This window comes from Arachis hypogaea, chromosome 7 (assembly GCF_003086295.3).
Source record: "Arachis hypogaea cultivar Tifrunner chromosome 7, arahy.Tifrunner.gnm2.J5K5, whole genome shotgun sequence".
NCBI lineage: Eukaryota > Viridiplantae > Streptophyta > Magnoliopsida > Fabales > Fabaceae > Arachis > Arachis hypogaea.
This window is the reverse complement of record NC_092042.1, coordinates 17,420,336-17,436,546: the sequence shown is the minus strand read 5'-3', so window position 1 is coordinate 17,436,546 and position 16,211 is coordinate 17,420,336. Positions and strand designations below refer to the sequence as shown.

The following is a 16,211-nucleotide window of genomic DNA, read 5'->3' as shown; positions in this document are numbered from 1 at the left end:
TTAAAAAGATAAGCGATAAAAATTTAAAACTAAATAAAAAACTAAAAAACTATGTATATAATAACAACAATAATAATATTTTTTATTTAAATTATATTATTTTGTTAATTTTATTTTCTGTAAAAGAGAAATATAGAAAAAATAGAGCATGAGAGAAAAGAGAGTGAAAGATAAAGATGAAGAATGAGAGTGAGAGTTTATTAATTTTGGAAGAAAAAATTTTATTTTAATTGTAAAAAAATATCGGATGATATATTTTGATTTGTCAAATTACTAATATAAAATATAAAATATATATAGAGTAAAAATAGTAGAGAGAAATAGAAAAATAGAGAGAGGTAAATGAGAAAATTTAAGAAGGAAATTTATTAATTTAAAAAAATATTTTTTCTCAATTTTAATAAGAGAGTGTCATGTGACACATTTGATTATTAAATTAGATAGTATAATATATGATACATAATATAGGTATATTTCAATTTCAATTTTAATATTTCAATTTTAATTTTAATGCAATTAAAGAATGTCATATTGCACATTTTGATTGTCAAATTAGTAATTAGTCATTGATATTGATAATGATATATAAAATAAATAGAGTGGTTGAAGGAATGAGAGAAATAGAAAAAGGAAGAGGGAGGACGAAAGAACTTTTTAATCTTGAAAATTTTTTTTTGAATTCAATTGTAATGAGGGAGTGATATGTGACATATTTTGGTTATAAAATTAATAAGGATGAGGGATGAATTTTTTAATTTTAGAGAGAAAGATTTAATTTCAATTACAATGAGAGAGTGATATGTGACACATTTTGATTGTAAAATTAGTAAGGAATTGAAAAGAGAATTTCTAAATTTAAAAAAAAAATTTGATTCCAATTACAATAAAAAAATGACATATAGCACATTTTAATATAAAATTAGAGATATATAATAGAATAATAAATTTTAATTTATTCAATTTGATCTAATTTTTAAAATTTTGCTTTACTCGATTTGGTCTTCTAATTTAGCAGTTAATGACGTGGTGAAATGAATTAAATAAATTAACGGCTATTCCATTAAATTTTTTAATAGTTATTTCTAAAGTGGTAATTAAAACTTTTTTATCACAATTTTTTTTACAAAATATTTAAAACTCTGATCTAATCCTAATTTTACATACAAGTTTTAAAGGTTTGTTAAGGAATAAGTTAAGGTAAAAAAATTTAATATCCATGTCAATAGAAGCTAGCGAATCCAGTCTGATATTCATTAGTCTATTTTAATATGTCGTTAACAATTTTACAATGAAAATAGGATTATAGACTAACATAAGTTATATATAGATTATAAATTTAAAAAACAAATTAAATAAATTAAAATTTTAAAAATTAAATTAAACGCAAATATAATTTCAATGACCAATCTAAATATTAGACTATTAGCTTAACAATTATGCTCTGAGTACACTCTTTACGGCATACATGATTTTTTTAATATCAGTATTTTCTTAACAACAAATACGTATTTTTTTGTTTTGTTAATTAAATAATAATCTAAATTCACAATTAATTAATATCAGTACTAGTATTCCTCTCCCATGTCCCATTTTCCATCCAGTCAAGATAAATGATCCTCATTTCCTCCTCATTCTCATAACGGAACCTCATTTAATAGTCCCCCTATTTAAAGAGGTGGACCAACACAAATATCTGTGTGTATTAATCAAATTGTTTTTTTTAAAACATATAAAATAATAAACATAACATAATATAATCCAATATAATCTAACTTAAAAGATAAAAAAAAAATCATAATGTATTCGTTAAAAAATACAATATAAAATTCTATTCATATCATTTCAAACTCAAACCATTTCAAATATATATGATTATTTTTGTATTGTCTATTACATGTTTATTATTACGATAATATTATCTAATCTAATATTAATAAAACTAACAATCATTTAAAAAGATAAAATATATTTTTTGTTTTTGAAGTTTGATAAAAATTTTAAAAATATCTTTATATTTTATTTTATTTTAATTTTGTTCTAAAAATTTTCAATTTGCATCTAAAGGTAGCAATATGTATTCTATCCGCGGGTATTCAACCCGACCGCATTCCAGTTGGTCGGGTAGGATTGTCAATCCGATCCGCAGTGGGTAGGATAAGATGCGGGTAGGATTCTCATGCAGAGTCGGGTAGGGTGCAGGTTGAGTCTCAACCCTATCCGACCAACCTGCACTCTATATATGTATATGTTATATACTTATATAAAAATATGTTTTAAGTGGATGTTGAACCAAAGACCTTTCACTAAATACAAAAGATTCTTAATCAGTAAAAAAAATCATTAATTGTGAAGTAAGTGCACAAAAGTATATATTTTTTATTTAAGGTGCAGAAATAATACGAAATATATGTTTATCCGAAAATATATTATTGTGTATTTAAACCATTTTTAATATGTATGTTTTTTTATTATTATCGAAGAATTTATAATTTTTTTTGTAGTTAGTGTTATTATTATTTTTTTGTACATGATTAATATTAATATAATTAATTTTTATTGTTGCTATGTAGTTAGTATAGTTTAATTACTGATTTATTTGTTTACTGTATATGTATTAATTTGTGTGTTACGTAAGTTTATATATTATTATTAGTTTTGCATATTAATAGTTTCATACTATATTGTTACGTTAATATTATTATAGTAATATTATATAGACATAATTAATGTAAAATATAATATTAATAATGAAATATATATTAGCAAGATGGTAATTATTAAATAAAATTTGTTAAAACTTATCAGGATTATATATTACGATGAAAAATATTAATATTAAAAGGTAAAATATATAATTATTTTTTTCCTTTTTTAGTATATAACTAGTGTTTTTTAATTTTTTTTCTATTGTTAACTGTTATCTGTACCATGTGTAACAATCTGAAAATTCTGTATTGTTATTAACTTTAAAAGTATGACATTATCATGGGTAATAATCTAAAAATTATATATTAATATCCATAAGTTGTAGTTAATTATTACCGAATATGAAAGTTATTATATTTTTTTTTTGGTGACTATATGAAAGTTATTATATGTATTAACATTAAAGTATTTTATACATTCATGTTAATAAAATATAAAAATATTATGCTAAATTGTTAAATAAAATATGCAACATACATATATATTATTAATAAATATATATTAATATATATAATGTATATGTTATATTATAAACAATATGTATGTTATTTAAAATATTTATTAATATATTTTAAATTTTAATTATGAATATAGTTTCTATAATTTTTGTTGGATGCTAGTCTAATTGTTTTATCTTTATTTATATTGAGGCGACGAAAATTTTAAAATCGAAGAAATTGATTTTATCAGAACAGTATAGTCATTTGGTGATTGATGCGTTATGACAAACAGATTTTTATTACGTATCTCAAATAGAAAAAATAAAATGTAAATCATCTCTAATGACAGGATTAATAGACAAATGATATCTCGAAACACATACATTCTATTTTTTAGTGAATGAATACACAATTATACTAAAAAAATGTGACATACATCTATAGTCTCAAGACCAATTAACGGTCATACTGTAAGCCAGAAGAACAGACAATAATTTTACCCACTTGGTTGACGAATCCATTTTTGTTTTCGTGGTGGGTAATCTCGAATATTGTCCGTTTCAATGGGGTTTTGTTATCCCTAATATTTGGTGTGGTATTTCAAATACTAGTATAAAGAAGAAATTTAATGGGTTCAGCCTTGTTGCATTAGGAAATATTATAATTCCATTCATTTTTACAAAATTTTCACTAAATTATTTATTGCATTGCCAGTTAATAAATAATTATCAATTACCATCCCAAAAAAATTGACAATTTAGCAGATTCGTCGAATTAAGATTATACAAATTGAGAAAAGTTCAGTTTGAGTTAAGCCAACACCCCACGTGTTAGTTTAGTACTAGGTATCACTTATTTCATGCACGTCTTGTTTTAATTTTTAAACCTAGAATTTGTATTCGATTCTCATTCTTTTTGTTTAATCATTATCTTTGAAAGAAAAAAAAATAGAGGCAGTTCGCATAAAATTTATAATAGGGACCGTGATCTGTAAATCCAATTCCAATTTAAGAAAACAACAAACATTTAAAAGATGATAACTGTAACTATAAGATATAGTGCAAGTGATAATTACTTGAGTTGTTTAAGCATTATTATGTTTCGAATTCCAATCTTAGAGTTACTTGTATGTAACAAATACTGGTCTCTTACCTTACCAGTGAATTTTCACCTACTGTCTTATAAAAAGAAGCAATAAAACTATCTAGAAATGGACCTTTGCAGTGCCAAGAGAGTAGTTTTGGGTCTACCAATTGATTCCCTTAACCCAAAAAACACACACAAAAAAGGGCTATGAAGGCTTTATCCATTAACTGAATTATCATGAGAGGCTGAGAGCTACGTTTCAGAGTAGCCTCTAAAACCCCCCAAAAGATAAAGGTTTTAGAGTGGCCTCTCAAATTCGTTACGCATACTAAAATAATTCTCGATATCTCAATTACGCCGGTTACGTCTTTGATACGAGTAAAATTGCAACATATTATCTCAACTCTTTTCTATCAAGTAACTTATTATGTCATTAAAGACTAACGGAATGTATTCTTGTCAATTCCAAAGATATAATTAATGCAATTGGTATTTCAAAAACTATTTTAATGCGTCTAACTCATATGAAGAATCACTTTAAAACTGAACTCGAATTATCATTCTGATATATTTTATTTGATTTAAAAATTAATATCCTTATATTTTATTTGTTATTAATATTCCACTACAAAATGCATTATAAGAAGAAAAAAGAAAGGAACATTTTTCACGGCCACTAATTGTCAAAAAATTGGTCTTGACATTACTAATTATTTAAAACAGGAGATAAATATATTTTATGTTCTAAAATTAAAATTTTGTTTTATTTTATCTTCTAACATTTTATCTAGCAACCGTGTTAAATATACACTAAAATTAGTCACAAAAATCAGCAACTAATATAAAATACATATTAAAAATTTGGAATACAAAATACATATTGAAATCAACGATGTTAGATGTACACTAAAATTACTACCAAATCAATCACTAGTGTAAAATACATATTGAAATACAAAATATATGTTAAAAATAAATTAAACTATATATGTATTTACAAAATTACATAATAACTAATTTTGTTGGCTAATTTTAGTGTGCAAATAATATTTTTGCATTGAAAATAAATTAAACAACACATGTATTTATATATACATGGTGACTGATTTTAATGTACAAATAGCATTTTTATATATTCTATTTTGTACATTAAAAACATTAAGGAATAAAATCAAAACCAAGGATGCACAAAAGCATACTTATCCCTATTCCCTATATTAAAATCAGAAGCAATAAACTGGGACGTTCAAGCATTCAGCATTAAAAAGCAGCACTTGCTTTACACCACCGGAGAAAAAAGAAAAGAGAAGCACATGCTTCATGAAAGGTCTGATTTTAGGATAAGCATAGTACAATTGGTCTCTAAAACACTGAAATTGTACAACAAAACTATGAATAATAAATCTAAAACTTAACTCGGTAACTAAACATCATAGAAAGAACCCAAGTCCTTACTTGGTACCATGAACTAAAAACACAACAATGAATCAGAGCTTCCATGCTATCATTTGAATGATGATGATGATGATGATGATGATACAATAATGATACAAAATGACTAGAGGGGGATCATTTATACTTCCCAACATACACAGAGTAACCTAGCACTCCCACTGTTCCAGAAACCAGAAACACTGAACACCAAGCTGAAACACGATTGCACGAACTTGGCAACAAAACCCCAAAGGTGCTTCCCCTTTTTGGGGAGCATCCCTAAGAATAAATAATCAAGAATTAACCCTTGAATCTGAATGGAAGATTTAATGAAATAGAGTACCTTCATTAGTTGACTAGATGTCAACACTATAAACAATGAATGATGCCATGGATAAAAGTCAGCAGGTCAAGCAATTTGTGTTAAATTCAGAATGTAGTGCTACTCTCACTTGCAGAAATTGATGGGCCTTCGGACTTCACCGTAGTTGGTCCTTTGCTGTTGATGTCGAGTCCCTGCATATGATTTTGCATTATTTCCGAGAGTGGATGAGAACTCGATTGTTGTAGTTGATGCGTTGGCATGCCAGGTGGGGCGTGAGCAAATGGTGGCAACTGCATGTTCTGGTGATCAGAAGGACCTGATTGGGGTGGGATCGGAAAGAAATTTGCTCCTGTGAATGGCATCTGGTGCATTCCAAGGTTAAAAGACTCGGTGGGGCTCATCATTTCGCCAGTGGCAACCTTAAGCCTCTCGACTTCTTTCTTCAGTGCCTCATTTAAAGCTAAAGCAAAGCCGAAACCATTTAAACATAATTAATTAACACTAATAGCATACTTTAAGAAATGTGTGAGATTCAAAATGGTAATAATAGTTACCATCACGAAGTTGTGCTTGTTGCTCCATGGCTTGCAGGCGGAGCTTAAGCTCTGTGTTTTCAGTACTCAGACCATTTGTGTCCCTCTACAAAAGATAAAAAGCTGATTGAGTCGTATATTCATACTCATACACAAGTTTCGTACTAATGGAAGGCGAGGTCAACTGCTTGTTCTTCAGTATTTTGATATGAAATTACAAATTATTATGAGGAAAAATACTTCAAAGTAATAAAGCAAATATATTATAATAAAGAAAGAGCATAAAAAAGAAGAAAACAGAAGTAAATGTTCCATTAAGTTTTATGAGACCTCAGGTGTTCATAGATCATGCAGTTGAATTTATTGCACTGAGCTACATTGAAATCCAATATTAAAAAGCAGGGGCTATTATAGAATGGAACTCCTGCAAGTGTTATTGCAAAATAGATAAACTTAGAAGTGGCTTTTTTGTATTAGATATCTGCCAAAACAAACCTGGTATAGTGTCAGCTGGGCAGAAAGGGTTGTGGCTTCAGTTTGAAGAGTCTGAACTTTGCGCTCAAGTTCTTGAATGTAGCGAGCCTTTCTCTCTTTTGATCGAGCAGCAGATTGCCTATTTGCAAGTATCCTAAATGCACAACAACATAATTAAACTATGAGAATAATAGACAAAACAAGATCTAAAGGAATTAGTAATTACTAACATTAAAGTCACTCAAAGTTAAAGGAAAGAGAGCAGCCTCTTTTACACAATCACCTCAGGCTCCTTCCATTTCAAATGCTCAACATACAAAATTACTTAATATTTTTGCACTGAACAGGAAGATTCTTAATGATCTCTAATTGTTCATAAACCATAAATTACAAATTCATCAATTGAAACTTGGACACATAAGCACTATACTATGACAAGTTGACATCCCTTTTAACCCATAAGATTCAAACACCATAAAAAATCTTCGTCACTGAAGTATTGTCGAATTTGCTTCTGCGACAACCTAAGATCACGATAAAATTGAGTATCATGTAGAACACCATAATTGTCAAATGGATTTGGATCCTTTAAATTTTGAATTTCACTTTACAGTGTAAAGTGTCTGACCATTTATTTCATCAGTAGAACTAAGAGAAGATATGAGAGGAAACCATTCAAGGGTGAGAGATCACACTTTACCCTCTAAAGTGAAAATTCAAAATTTAGAGGATCTAAATTCTTGTAAAAAAGCATCACACACAAGCATAAATAACACAACCCTCCAAATTCTTATCGTTTTTCTCTTCCTCTCTCACAAATCTACTAACAACATACATTCATCTTGAATCCTCTCCTGGTTAGTCAAAATAATTCAACTTTAACTTCTCTAAGCAAAATTCTTGGATATATAAATATAATGACCAGTTAAGAGTGATGTGAATGAAAAAATCCGAAAACTATACTCAATATAGAAACCAAGCACAAACTTCACTTAGTCAATGATTTAGACTTCAAAACAAAATCCAATCTGTACTTCAAAAATCCACACTACTAACGAGCTTACTCAAAACATCAAAACCTAAATCTAAACCATTCAGCAACCAATCCAAATCCAAATCCAAATCACGAAAGAAGAAAAACATAGCAAATTGAAGTATGCATTTTGAAAAATTAAAAAGCAAAAATGATTGAAGACCTCTTAGCACGCTTGGGATCAATGGTCCAAAGCTCAGCGAGCTTATCAGGAGGCATAGCTTTCTTAGCGTCCATGATCTCCCCAAACGACGTCGTAGAACCATCCACAGAGTTACTGTGCCTGTGCCTCGGCCTCGGAACCGCCTTCTCCGATTCTGTACCGTTCCCAATCGGATCCGATCCGTTTCCGGATCCGCCCGAGCCATTCCCGAGCTTGTCCACGTCAATGTACGTCGTGAACAGGTCATCCTCCGATCCGATCTCGTCGAGGCTGGCCGTGGAGGAGCCGCCGGTGAACGGATCCGACGGCGAGAGGTCCATCATGTCGTCAGGTAAGCGGAAACTGACTTCGGAGTGAGCTCGGCGGTGGCCATTGGCGGCGGAGCGAACGAAGAGTGAGGAGGCTGAGGAAGTTGCGGCGGTGGAGGGGGCCGGTGGAGGTAAGTGGGAAGCGGAGTTTGGAGGTGGTGGTGTTGGTGGTGGATCTTGCATCTGTGTTGTTATTTGTTGCCAATTCCTATGCTTCTTCTTTGTCTTAAGTCTTGAGAGTCACACAAACAAGTGAGTGAATGAATGAATGAGTGCAATTCTCTCTGTCTTTCATCCCTCTCTCTCCGCTTCCCTTTACTCCCAAGTTCCGGCAATTAACAAATCCGATAATAATAATAATAATAATAATAATAATAATAATATTCTCAATACTATTTTACTAAGTTCATTTTTAAATTTTTTTATATTGTATTATTAAGTGTAAAATTCTTCGTTATGAATCAAATTATTTGTTAAATATTAATATGGATATTTACAAAACGTCACTATTTTTATAATTAAAATAATATTTTTTGTGACAAAACGTCAATAACGTTTTGTTCTTTCATAATTAAATTTTTTTTATTATGAAACGTCAATGATATTTTGTGCTTCCACCACAACCGTATAAAATGCTAAAATAATCAAATATTTTTATATTTTACGTTAAAATTATTCATATACAAAAATTTTAGCCTTTATCTTTCTATAAATTCGTATAAATATATAATGAAAAAGATTATATATAATTATATGTAAAGTAACATTAAGTCACCAAAAAAAAATATGTAAAGTAACGTTATAAAAGAATGACAATATTAATTTTGAATAATAAGAACGGCTGTCCTACATATATAAATATTTTTGTAATAAGTTTAATGACATAAATTTAACAAAAAATTTGCATGTATATGGTAGAGTAAATATTTATAGTAATTTCTGAAATTCGCATAAATACCCAATGTAATCCTTAAGATTCTGATTTTTCTATTATAGTCTTCCAGATAGAGCTTTGAGCACCTAAAATAGTCCTTGGACACATTTATGGTAATGAGTCATCACCAGAGCGCTGACGTGGACTCGGTTTGCCACGTTGGAGGGGCCCCAAACATCGTCGTTTTGATTTGGCGCCCTTGATAGTCAAAAACGACGTCGTTTTGACGTTATTTAGCATGAAAAACAGTTTTCTCTCCACTACAAACTTCACTCGTCTCTTCTTCTTCCACCCTCAATCATCATCTTCGTCTCCTCATCAATGGAGTAACCTTAGGGTTTTAATCACTGGGTTGAAAAAGTTGAGAGAAGAAGAAGTAAGAGGTTTTCGTTCTTCCCCTCCGTCACTAGAAGCAAGAGGTTCCGACTTTGTGATCGGATTCAAGGTAATCCCCCTCTTTTTTTTTACTTTGCATTTTCGATTCAATGTTGGTTGATGATATGCAAGTTGCTAGTTCCCTTTTGGACCTTAAATATCTTTTTCGTTCTGCCTGGAAGGCATTGGAAGTTGTTTGCGAGTCCTGATAGAAGACTCTGTCCCTGCCAACGCACTTGAGAGTGCTCTGAGCTCTAGCTCCCCTCTCTTTGAACTACCTTTGGAAATAGCAAAAAGAAGAGATGCTTTCACACTTGCTTCCTAACTCCCCAGCTACCTAGCTACCAGACTCCTTCTCCTAACTCATCAGTGAAATCTTTCCTGATCTATAGATTCCTTTTCTGTTGGCTAGTTATTGAGCTATTGAGTTTTCCTTAACAAAAGAAAGGTGCTAAAAAATCTAGAATTAGGATCTACTTTAGACCAACTCGCTGAAACTACAAGCCAAGGAAAGACTACCAGCTGATGAAAGAAGGTCAGAGTCATGAACAGGAAAAGTGTGTCGTTGTAGTGTCTAGGATTGAAGGTTGGCTAGGATTTGTGGGGTTGTTCTATTTAACCCGAATGAAATAAAAATATGGTAAACGATGTATGCAGGACTGGTTCAAAATGTGTTTTTTAGGTGTTGATGTTTTTTTATAATGCATTAGTAGGCTTTTAAATTATGCCTGTATTAAGTAAAAACTTTAAATTTCTTGCAGATGGAAGAGAGGTTGGACATCATGTTTCATCATGGGGGTAACTTCAAAAAGAATGCAGAAGGGATTATGATTTATTCTCCGGACAATAAGGCATGTTTAGGTGATCTAGACACTGACACTCTATATGTCTTCTTCATACGGAACTACCATAAAGAGCTTGGGTATAATGACATAAAGCACTGCTGGTGGCATGTTCCTGAAAAAGGCTTGGATAATGGGTTGAGAAATGTAAACAATGACAAAGTGATAAGAGAGATGGTGAATTGTGCTAGGACAAATGAGGGAATGATTGATGTATATTTCGAGCATGGAGTGTTAGTGTCAGAGGTGTTAGAGGGAGGTAACACAATTGTGTACTTGGATGACGATGGTAGAGAGGGGTGTAATGCTAAAGATGCTGATGTCAATTCCCAACTAATTGAGACTCATGCACTCATAGTTGCTCCCACCCCGAAGGTTGTACCATCACACTCTAAACCAAAGTTCACACTACATCTGAAGTCACACAGCCACCACCAGTGTCAAGGACTCCTACCCAGCCGAAGGTGCCAATAAAAAAAACTAATCCTCCCAAGATAACCAACCCCCCAAGGCAACGAAGCCCAATAGATTACACCAGCCCACCAAGCCCACCAAACCCACCAAGCCCACCAATCCCACCAAGTCCACCAGATCCAGCCAGCCCACGAAGCCCAAGAGATCAAGTATTTTCAGGAGACTTTATACACGATCTGCTGCTAGAGGATTCAGGAGCAAGGTGTTTAACAATGAAGTTCCATTTGATGTGTCTTCTGACTCCTCTGACAGTGAAGAAAATAACCTGTTTAAGCCAGGACCGGATGAGGATAGTTCTTTTAATTCTGAGGCTGCAGGGAATGATAATAAAAATGGCAGTAGGATTAGGAGAAACAAGGTACAATCAGATGTGGGATCAAGAAATGTTAATTTAGTATGGAAAGGGAAGGAAAAGATATTGCATGAAGACGACGGTTTGGTGTAGGAGGTGCGCGACGTTGAGATTGATCTTGGGTTTGTAGGTTGTGTTGATCAAGGTGCAGAGGATGGACTAGACCCAGGTGTTGACTCAGATGGCACCAATTCCTGGCACTCAGAGGAGATGAAAACGCCTCCAAACTCAGAAGATGAGCTGGAGGAAGAAAATGATTTTGAGAAGGAATGTCTGCTGTTTAGGGAAAGTGTAAGATTCGGAGAGTTGCATCTTGAGGTTGGTATGTAGTTCCGAACGAAATAGAAATTTAGAGAAGCTGTGAAGGAATACACAATCCAAGAGGGAAGAAGTATAAAGCTAGTGAAAAATGACAGCATAAGATGTAGGGCGATTTGTAAGGTCAGTGATTGTCCATGGGTGGCTTATGCATCAAGAGACCATGAGGACACGTGTTGGCAAATTAAGACCTTCAACGATGACCATACTTGTCCAAGAGAGGACAAGAATAGGGCTGCCAACAGGAATTGGGTATGCAGCAAGCTTGTAAAGAAGGTGAGAAAGTATCCGAATTTTAGACACTGCGAGGCTACAACTTACTTCAAGACACGGTTTGATTTGGCACTGAATAAGAATTCAATCTCGAGGGCATTAATGGATGCTAGAAGTGTGGTGTATGGTGATGAGAAAGAGCAATATAAGATGGTTTGGGATTATAGTATGGCGCTGCTGAAGACCAATCCCGGTTCCACTGTAGAGATATGTACCACCCCACAGCCAGACGGTGAAGTTACCTTTGATAGGATGTATGTATGCTTAAGCGGCTGTAAAAACAAGTTCAAGGCTGGCTTCCGTCCTTTGATAGGGCTGGATGGTGCATTCCTGAAGATAAGGTCTGGTAACCAGATTTTGTCAACCATGGGGTTAGATGCAAATCACCATATCTATGTAATAGCTTGGGTTGTTGTCAGAGTGCAGAATACAGAGACATGGAGATGGTTTCTTGAGCTACTTCATCAGGACTTAGGTTACTATAAAGATCATGACTGGTGCTTTATATCAGATATGCAAAAGGTATGGAGCACTTGTAATTATTGCCCTTCTTTGAATCTATTAGACATTGATGGTTAAATGCTTATCTGTTATATTCTCATATGCTCATATGCTTATCTATTTGAATCTATATGCTCATATGCTTATATGCATATCTGTCGTACAAATATTATTGCTAGATGTGACAAATAGAAATTGGTTGTCTGATTAATCAGGGTGTCCTGTAAAATTTTTATATACTTAATCTCTTGAATCAGTGTGCATATATTGGATAAAGGTTAGAGACTTTTATGGGGCTCAATTGTAAAGTTTAAGGACCATTATAGGGATAAACATTAAATGTCAGGGACTTTTATGGGTCACGAATATAAAGTTAGGGTCTTATATGTGTATATTTTGTTGTAACTATATATGTATAATGTTTCATGAATCTGACAAGGACTAATATCAGTAGTGAAAGAGGTGATGCCTGACGTGCATCACCGTTTCTGCATCTGGCATTTATGGAAAATTTTCAACAAGAATTGGAAGGATTTACAGCTACAAAGATTTTTATGGGAATGTACAAGGGTAACAACTTACCAAGAATTCAGAGATGGAATGGACAATATCAAAAAGTTAAATGAGGGTGCTTGGGCATATTTAAAGAAGTGGCCGATGGATGCTTAGACCAGAAGCTTATTCAGCCATAAGCCAAAGTTGGATAGCATCTGTAACAACGCATGCGAGGTGTTCAATTCTAAGATCAAGGATGCACGAGCCAAACCCATCATAACATTGCTGGAGGAGGTAAGGATGTTTGTTATGTCCACCATAGCGAAGAACAAGGTAAAACTGAAGAATCACACTGGGAAGCTCACACCGGTTATAAAGAGCAGGCTGGAAAAGGTTAGGAAAGAATCCAAGCATTGGAAGCCTATTTGAACTAGGAATAACGGATACGAAAAATTTGAGGTGCACAGACATCCAACTAACCATGTTGTGGACATAAGAAAAAGATTGTGCACCTGCCAATTTTGGATGCTAACAGGTAAGCTGCTTGTGTATAACAATTGTCTTTATGCAGAGTAGTTACTTAAGTTGCTTGTGCATATCATAGTTTATGTCACTGTTTGGCACCTGTAGGTATTTTGTGTGTGCACGCTTGTGCTGCCCTCTCTCGTGTGAATAAGCAGCCAGAGGACTTCTGTCACAGATGGCTAACCATGGAATCATACAGGAAAACTTATAACCACCACATTAATCCAATTCTTGGGCAACCACTATGGGAGCAAGCAGAGAACTGTAACAGGCCACATGCCCCTAAAATCAAGACAAAACCTGGAAAATTAAAGATGAAAAGGAGGATGGATGCGGATGAGAATAGTGGTTTTGGAGCTAAGAAGCCTAAAGTTGACCCAAAACTGTTGGGCAACACTAGAGACGGTGTACACCTGAAAAGACAGCTAGGGGCCTTTACATGCAGTTTTTGTGGTGAAAAGAGGCATACGAAGAGAGGCTGCAAAAAGAAGAGGAATGCTGATGTTGCCGATGTTACCGAGGCAGCTAAGAAGAAGAAAAAGGATGCAGGACATCCTATTTCTGAGCAGCCTATTGAGTAGCCCCAAGACGATTGTGGCCAAGTAGATGTGGAAAGCAATCACATGGAGATCGAGATAACTCAGCCTATTACTTCTGAGCAAGAGGATTCTCAAAAGGTAACTAAAATTTTATATCTTCAGGCTTTTATTATTTCCGTTGATCAATTATACTTAATGCCAACTTTTTCTCATATAGGATCCTAGACTGAAAAGACCTTCGAAGTTGTCACCAAGAAGAAGATCCTCTCTGCCGCCAACCTTACCAACAGTAAACTCCTTGCAGGGTGCATATTCAATAACAGCTACAAAGTTTGCCAACATGATGAAGTTCATCCCAACGCTAGGATTTAAGCCACCAAGAAAGAAGAACTGAAGACTTTAGATAATTCTACTTAGGAGTTTCTGTTTTGTATAATTAGTCTTTTCCATCATACAATGACTATATGGTAAATTGTGATCCAAAGGCCTTTTTGAGATGCCTTGATTTTGATGAAACTACAGACAGCAGCATTTATGTTCCTTGACTGCCTTTTATCTTTGTCTTTTGTTGTTTTTTGAAAACAATGAAATTTATCTTAATACACTATGCTTTGTGGTTTACCAATCACTTTTCTTGCCTTATTCAGCCTTTACTGATTACATTTCATTTCTTGCACTAACATAAATAATGATAGTTTCATAGCTAACAATATTTTCATTCCATCAACAAGCAGTTTTTTTACATCTGTTGCTAACAGGGAACCCTAAACCACCAACTTATTCATCATTTGCAATACAGGATCACCAACAACACTATCAGTACAAACACAGCTAACACTAACAACTGGGTAATCACTTGTTGTATATGGACATCCTCCTCCAACCTCCGAAGCCTCCAATCAAAGTTCATCTTCACTTCATAATCATCACCACAAGATTCTGACTTATCAACCTGTTCCTCATTCACAGAATCTGCCCACACAAGAAGCCTGCACCATCTCTTTTTACTTGTCTGTAACCAACAAACAATCAAAGTTCAGGGAGGAACAACAGAAGAACAGTGAGGGGAGGACAATCATAACAACATAAGTAATTATCCTAACCCACATTATAATTGGGACAGCTATAAAACGGTTTGTTCAGATTCATATCTGTGCCAGAACATCTGAGAACCGGCCGGCAGCCACAGTCGTACCATTCTGGTGGGACCGATCTTCTGCTCTTCGTTTGCGTTCTCGTCCGGTTCCAGCTAGATGAGGAACGAACAGAGCTTCCACCTGCAGTGCTACCACCACCCATCATCGATATGAGTATCGGCTCCAGACGGAAGTGTATGAACAAGAAGAAGAAGAGATGAACAAGAAAAAGAGATGAATGTATGAAAATTTGGGATTTAGGGTTACATATAATAGGAGGAACCAACGTGGGTCCAAATTGGAAATTAGCCAGCTCAGCTAGTCGTTGGACCCCTCCAGCGTGGCAAACCGAGTTCACGTCAGCGCTCCGGTGATGACTCATCACCAGAAATATGCCCAGGGACCACTTTGAGTACTCGGAGCTCTATCTGGAGGACGACAATGAAAAAATCGGGATCTTAAGGATTACATTGGTTATTTGCGTTAATCTCAGGGACGACTATAGGTATTTACTCGCATATGGTACCATTTTTCTTTTTGCACTTTGTTAGTAGAAAAAAGTTTATTGTAAAGCACACAAATTTATTGATTTAACGCAGAAATTTTTATATATAGCACATAAAGTTTTATACATAGTACAAATTTATTAATATAGTACAAAAATTTTTGTCCATGGCATAGAAATTGTTCATGTAAATATATTTTGTTGATTAGGTGAGTCAACTATAATCTTTTAAAATTTTTTGTATTATGAGCTAAAATTTCTATATTTTATTAGTTGGATGCAATATTTTAGACATGTAGTCTTTCAAAAACAATTTGCTACATACCATAATTTGTGTTATGCACCAAATTTTCTATATTGTATATCAAATTTTCTGTGATACACGTATTTTGTTAGTTAGATGTCAATGTTCTAAGCATGTGATCTTTTAAAATTTTGTC

General features: G+C 33.3%; 1 protein-coding gene across 1 annotated transcript; it reads right to left on the bottom strand.

Moving 5' to 3' along the window:
- Nucleotides 1-5,524: 5,524 nt before the first annotated feature.
- Nucleotides 5,525-8,854, bottom strand: LOC112702678 (transcription factor RF2b). Its single transcript, XM_025753810.3, has 4 exons — nucleotides 8,195-8,854; nucleotides 7,020-7,152; nucleotides 6,546-6,630; nucleotides 5,525-6,451 (listed from the first exon to the last, which is right to left on the bottom strand). The coding sequence occupies exons 1-4, from the start codon at nucleotides 8,683-8,685 to the stop codon at nucleotides 6,096-6,098; spliced, it is 1,065 nt and encodes a 354-aa protein (XP_025609595.1). The 5' UTR covers nucleotides 8,686-8,854; the 3' UTR covers nucleotides 5,525-6,095.
- Between the last annotated feature and the right edge of the window lie 7,357 nt (nucleotides 8,855-16,211).

Coding starts and splice junctions, on each gene's coding strand:
- LOC112702678 (XM_025753810.3), bottom strand. CDS start 8,685: ATGCAAGATCCACCACCAACACCACCACCTCCAAACTCCGCTTCCCAC. Junction 7,153..8,194: donor GATCCCAAGCGTGCTAAGAG/GTCTTCAATCAT, acceptor TTGTGCATTTAG/GATACTTGCAAATAGGCAAT. Junction 6,452..6,545: donor ACAAGCACAACTTCGTGATG/GTAACTATTATT, acceptor GCTTTGCTTTAG/CTTTAAATGAGGCACTGAAG.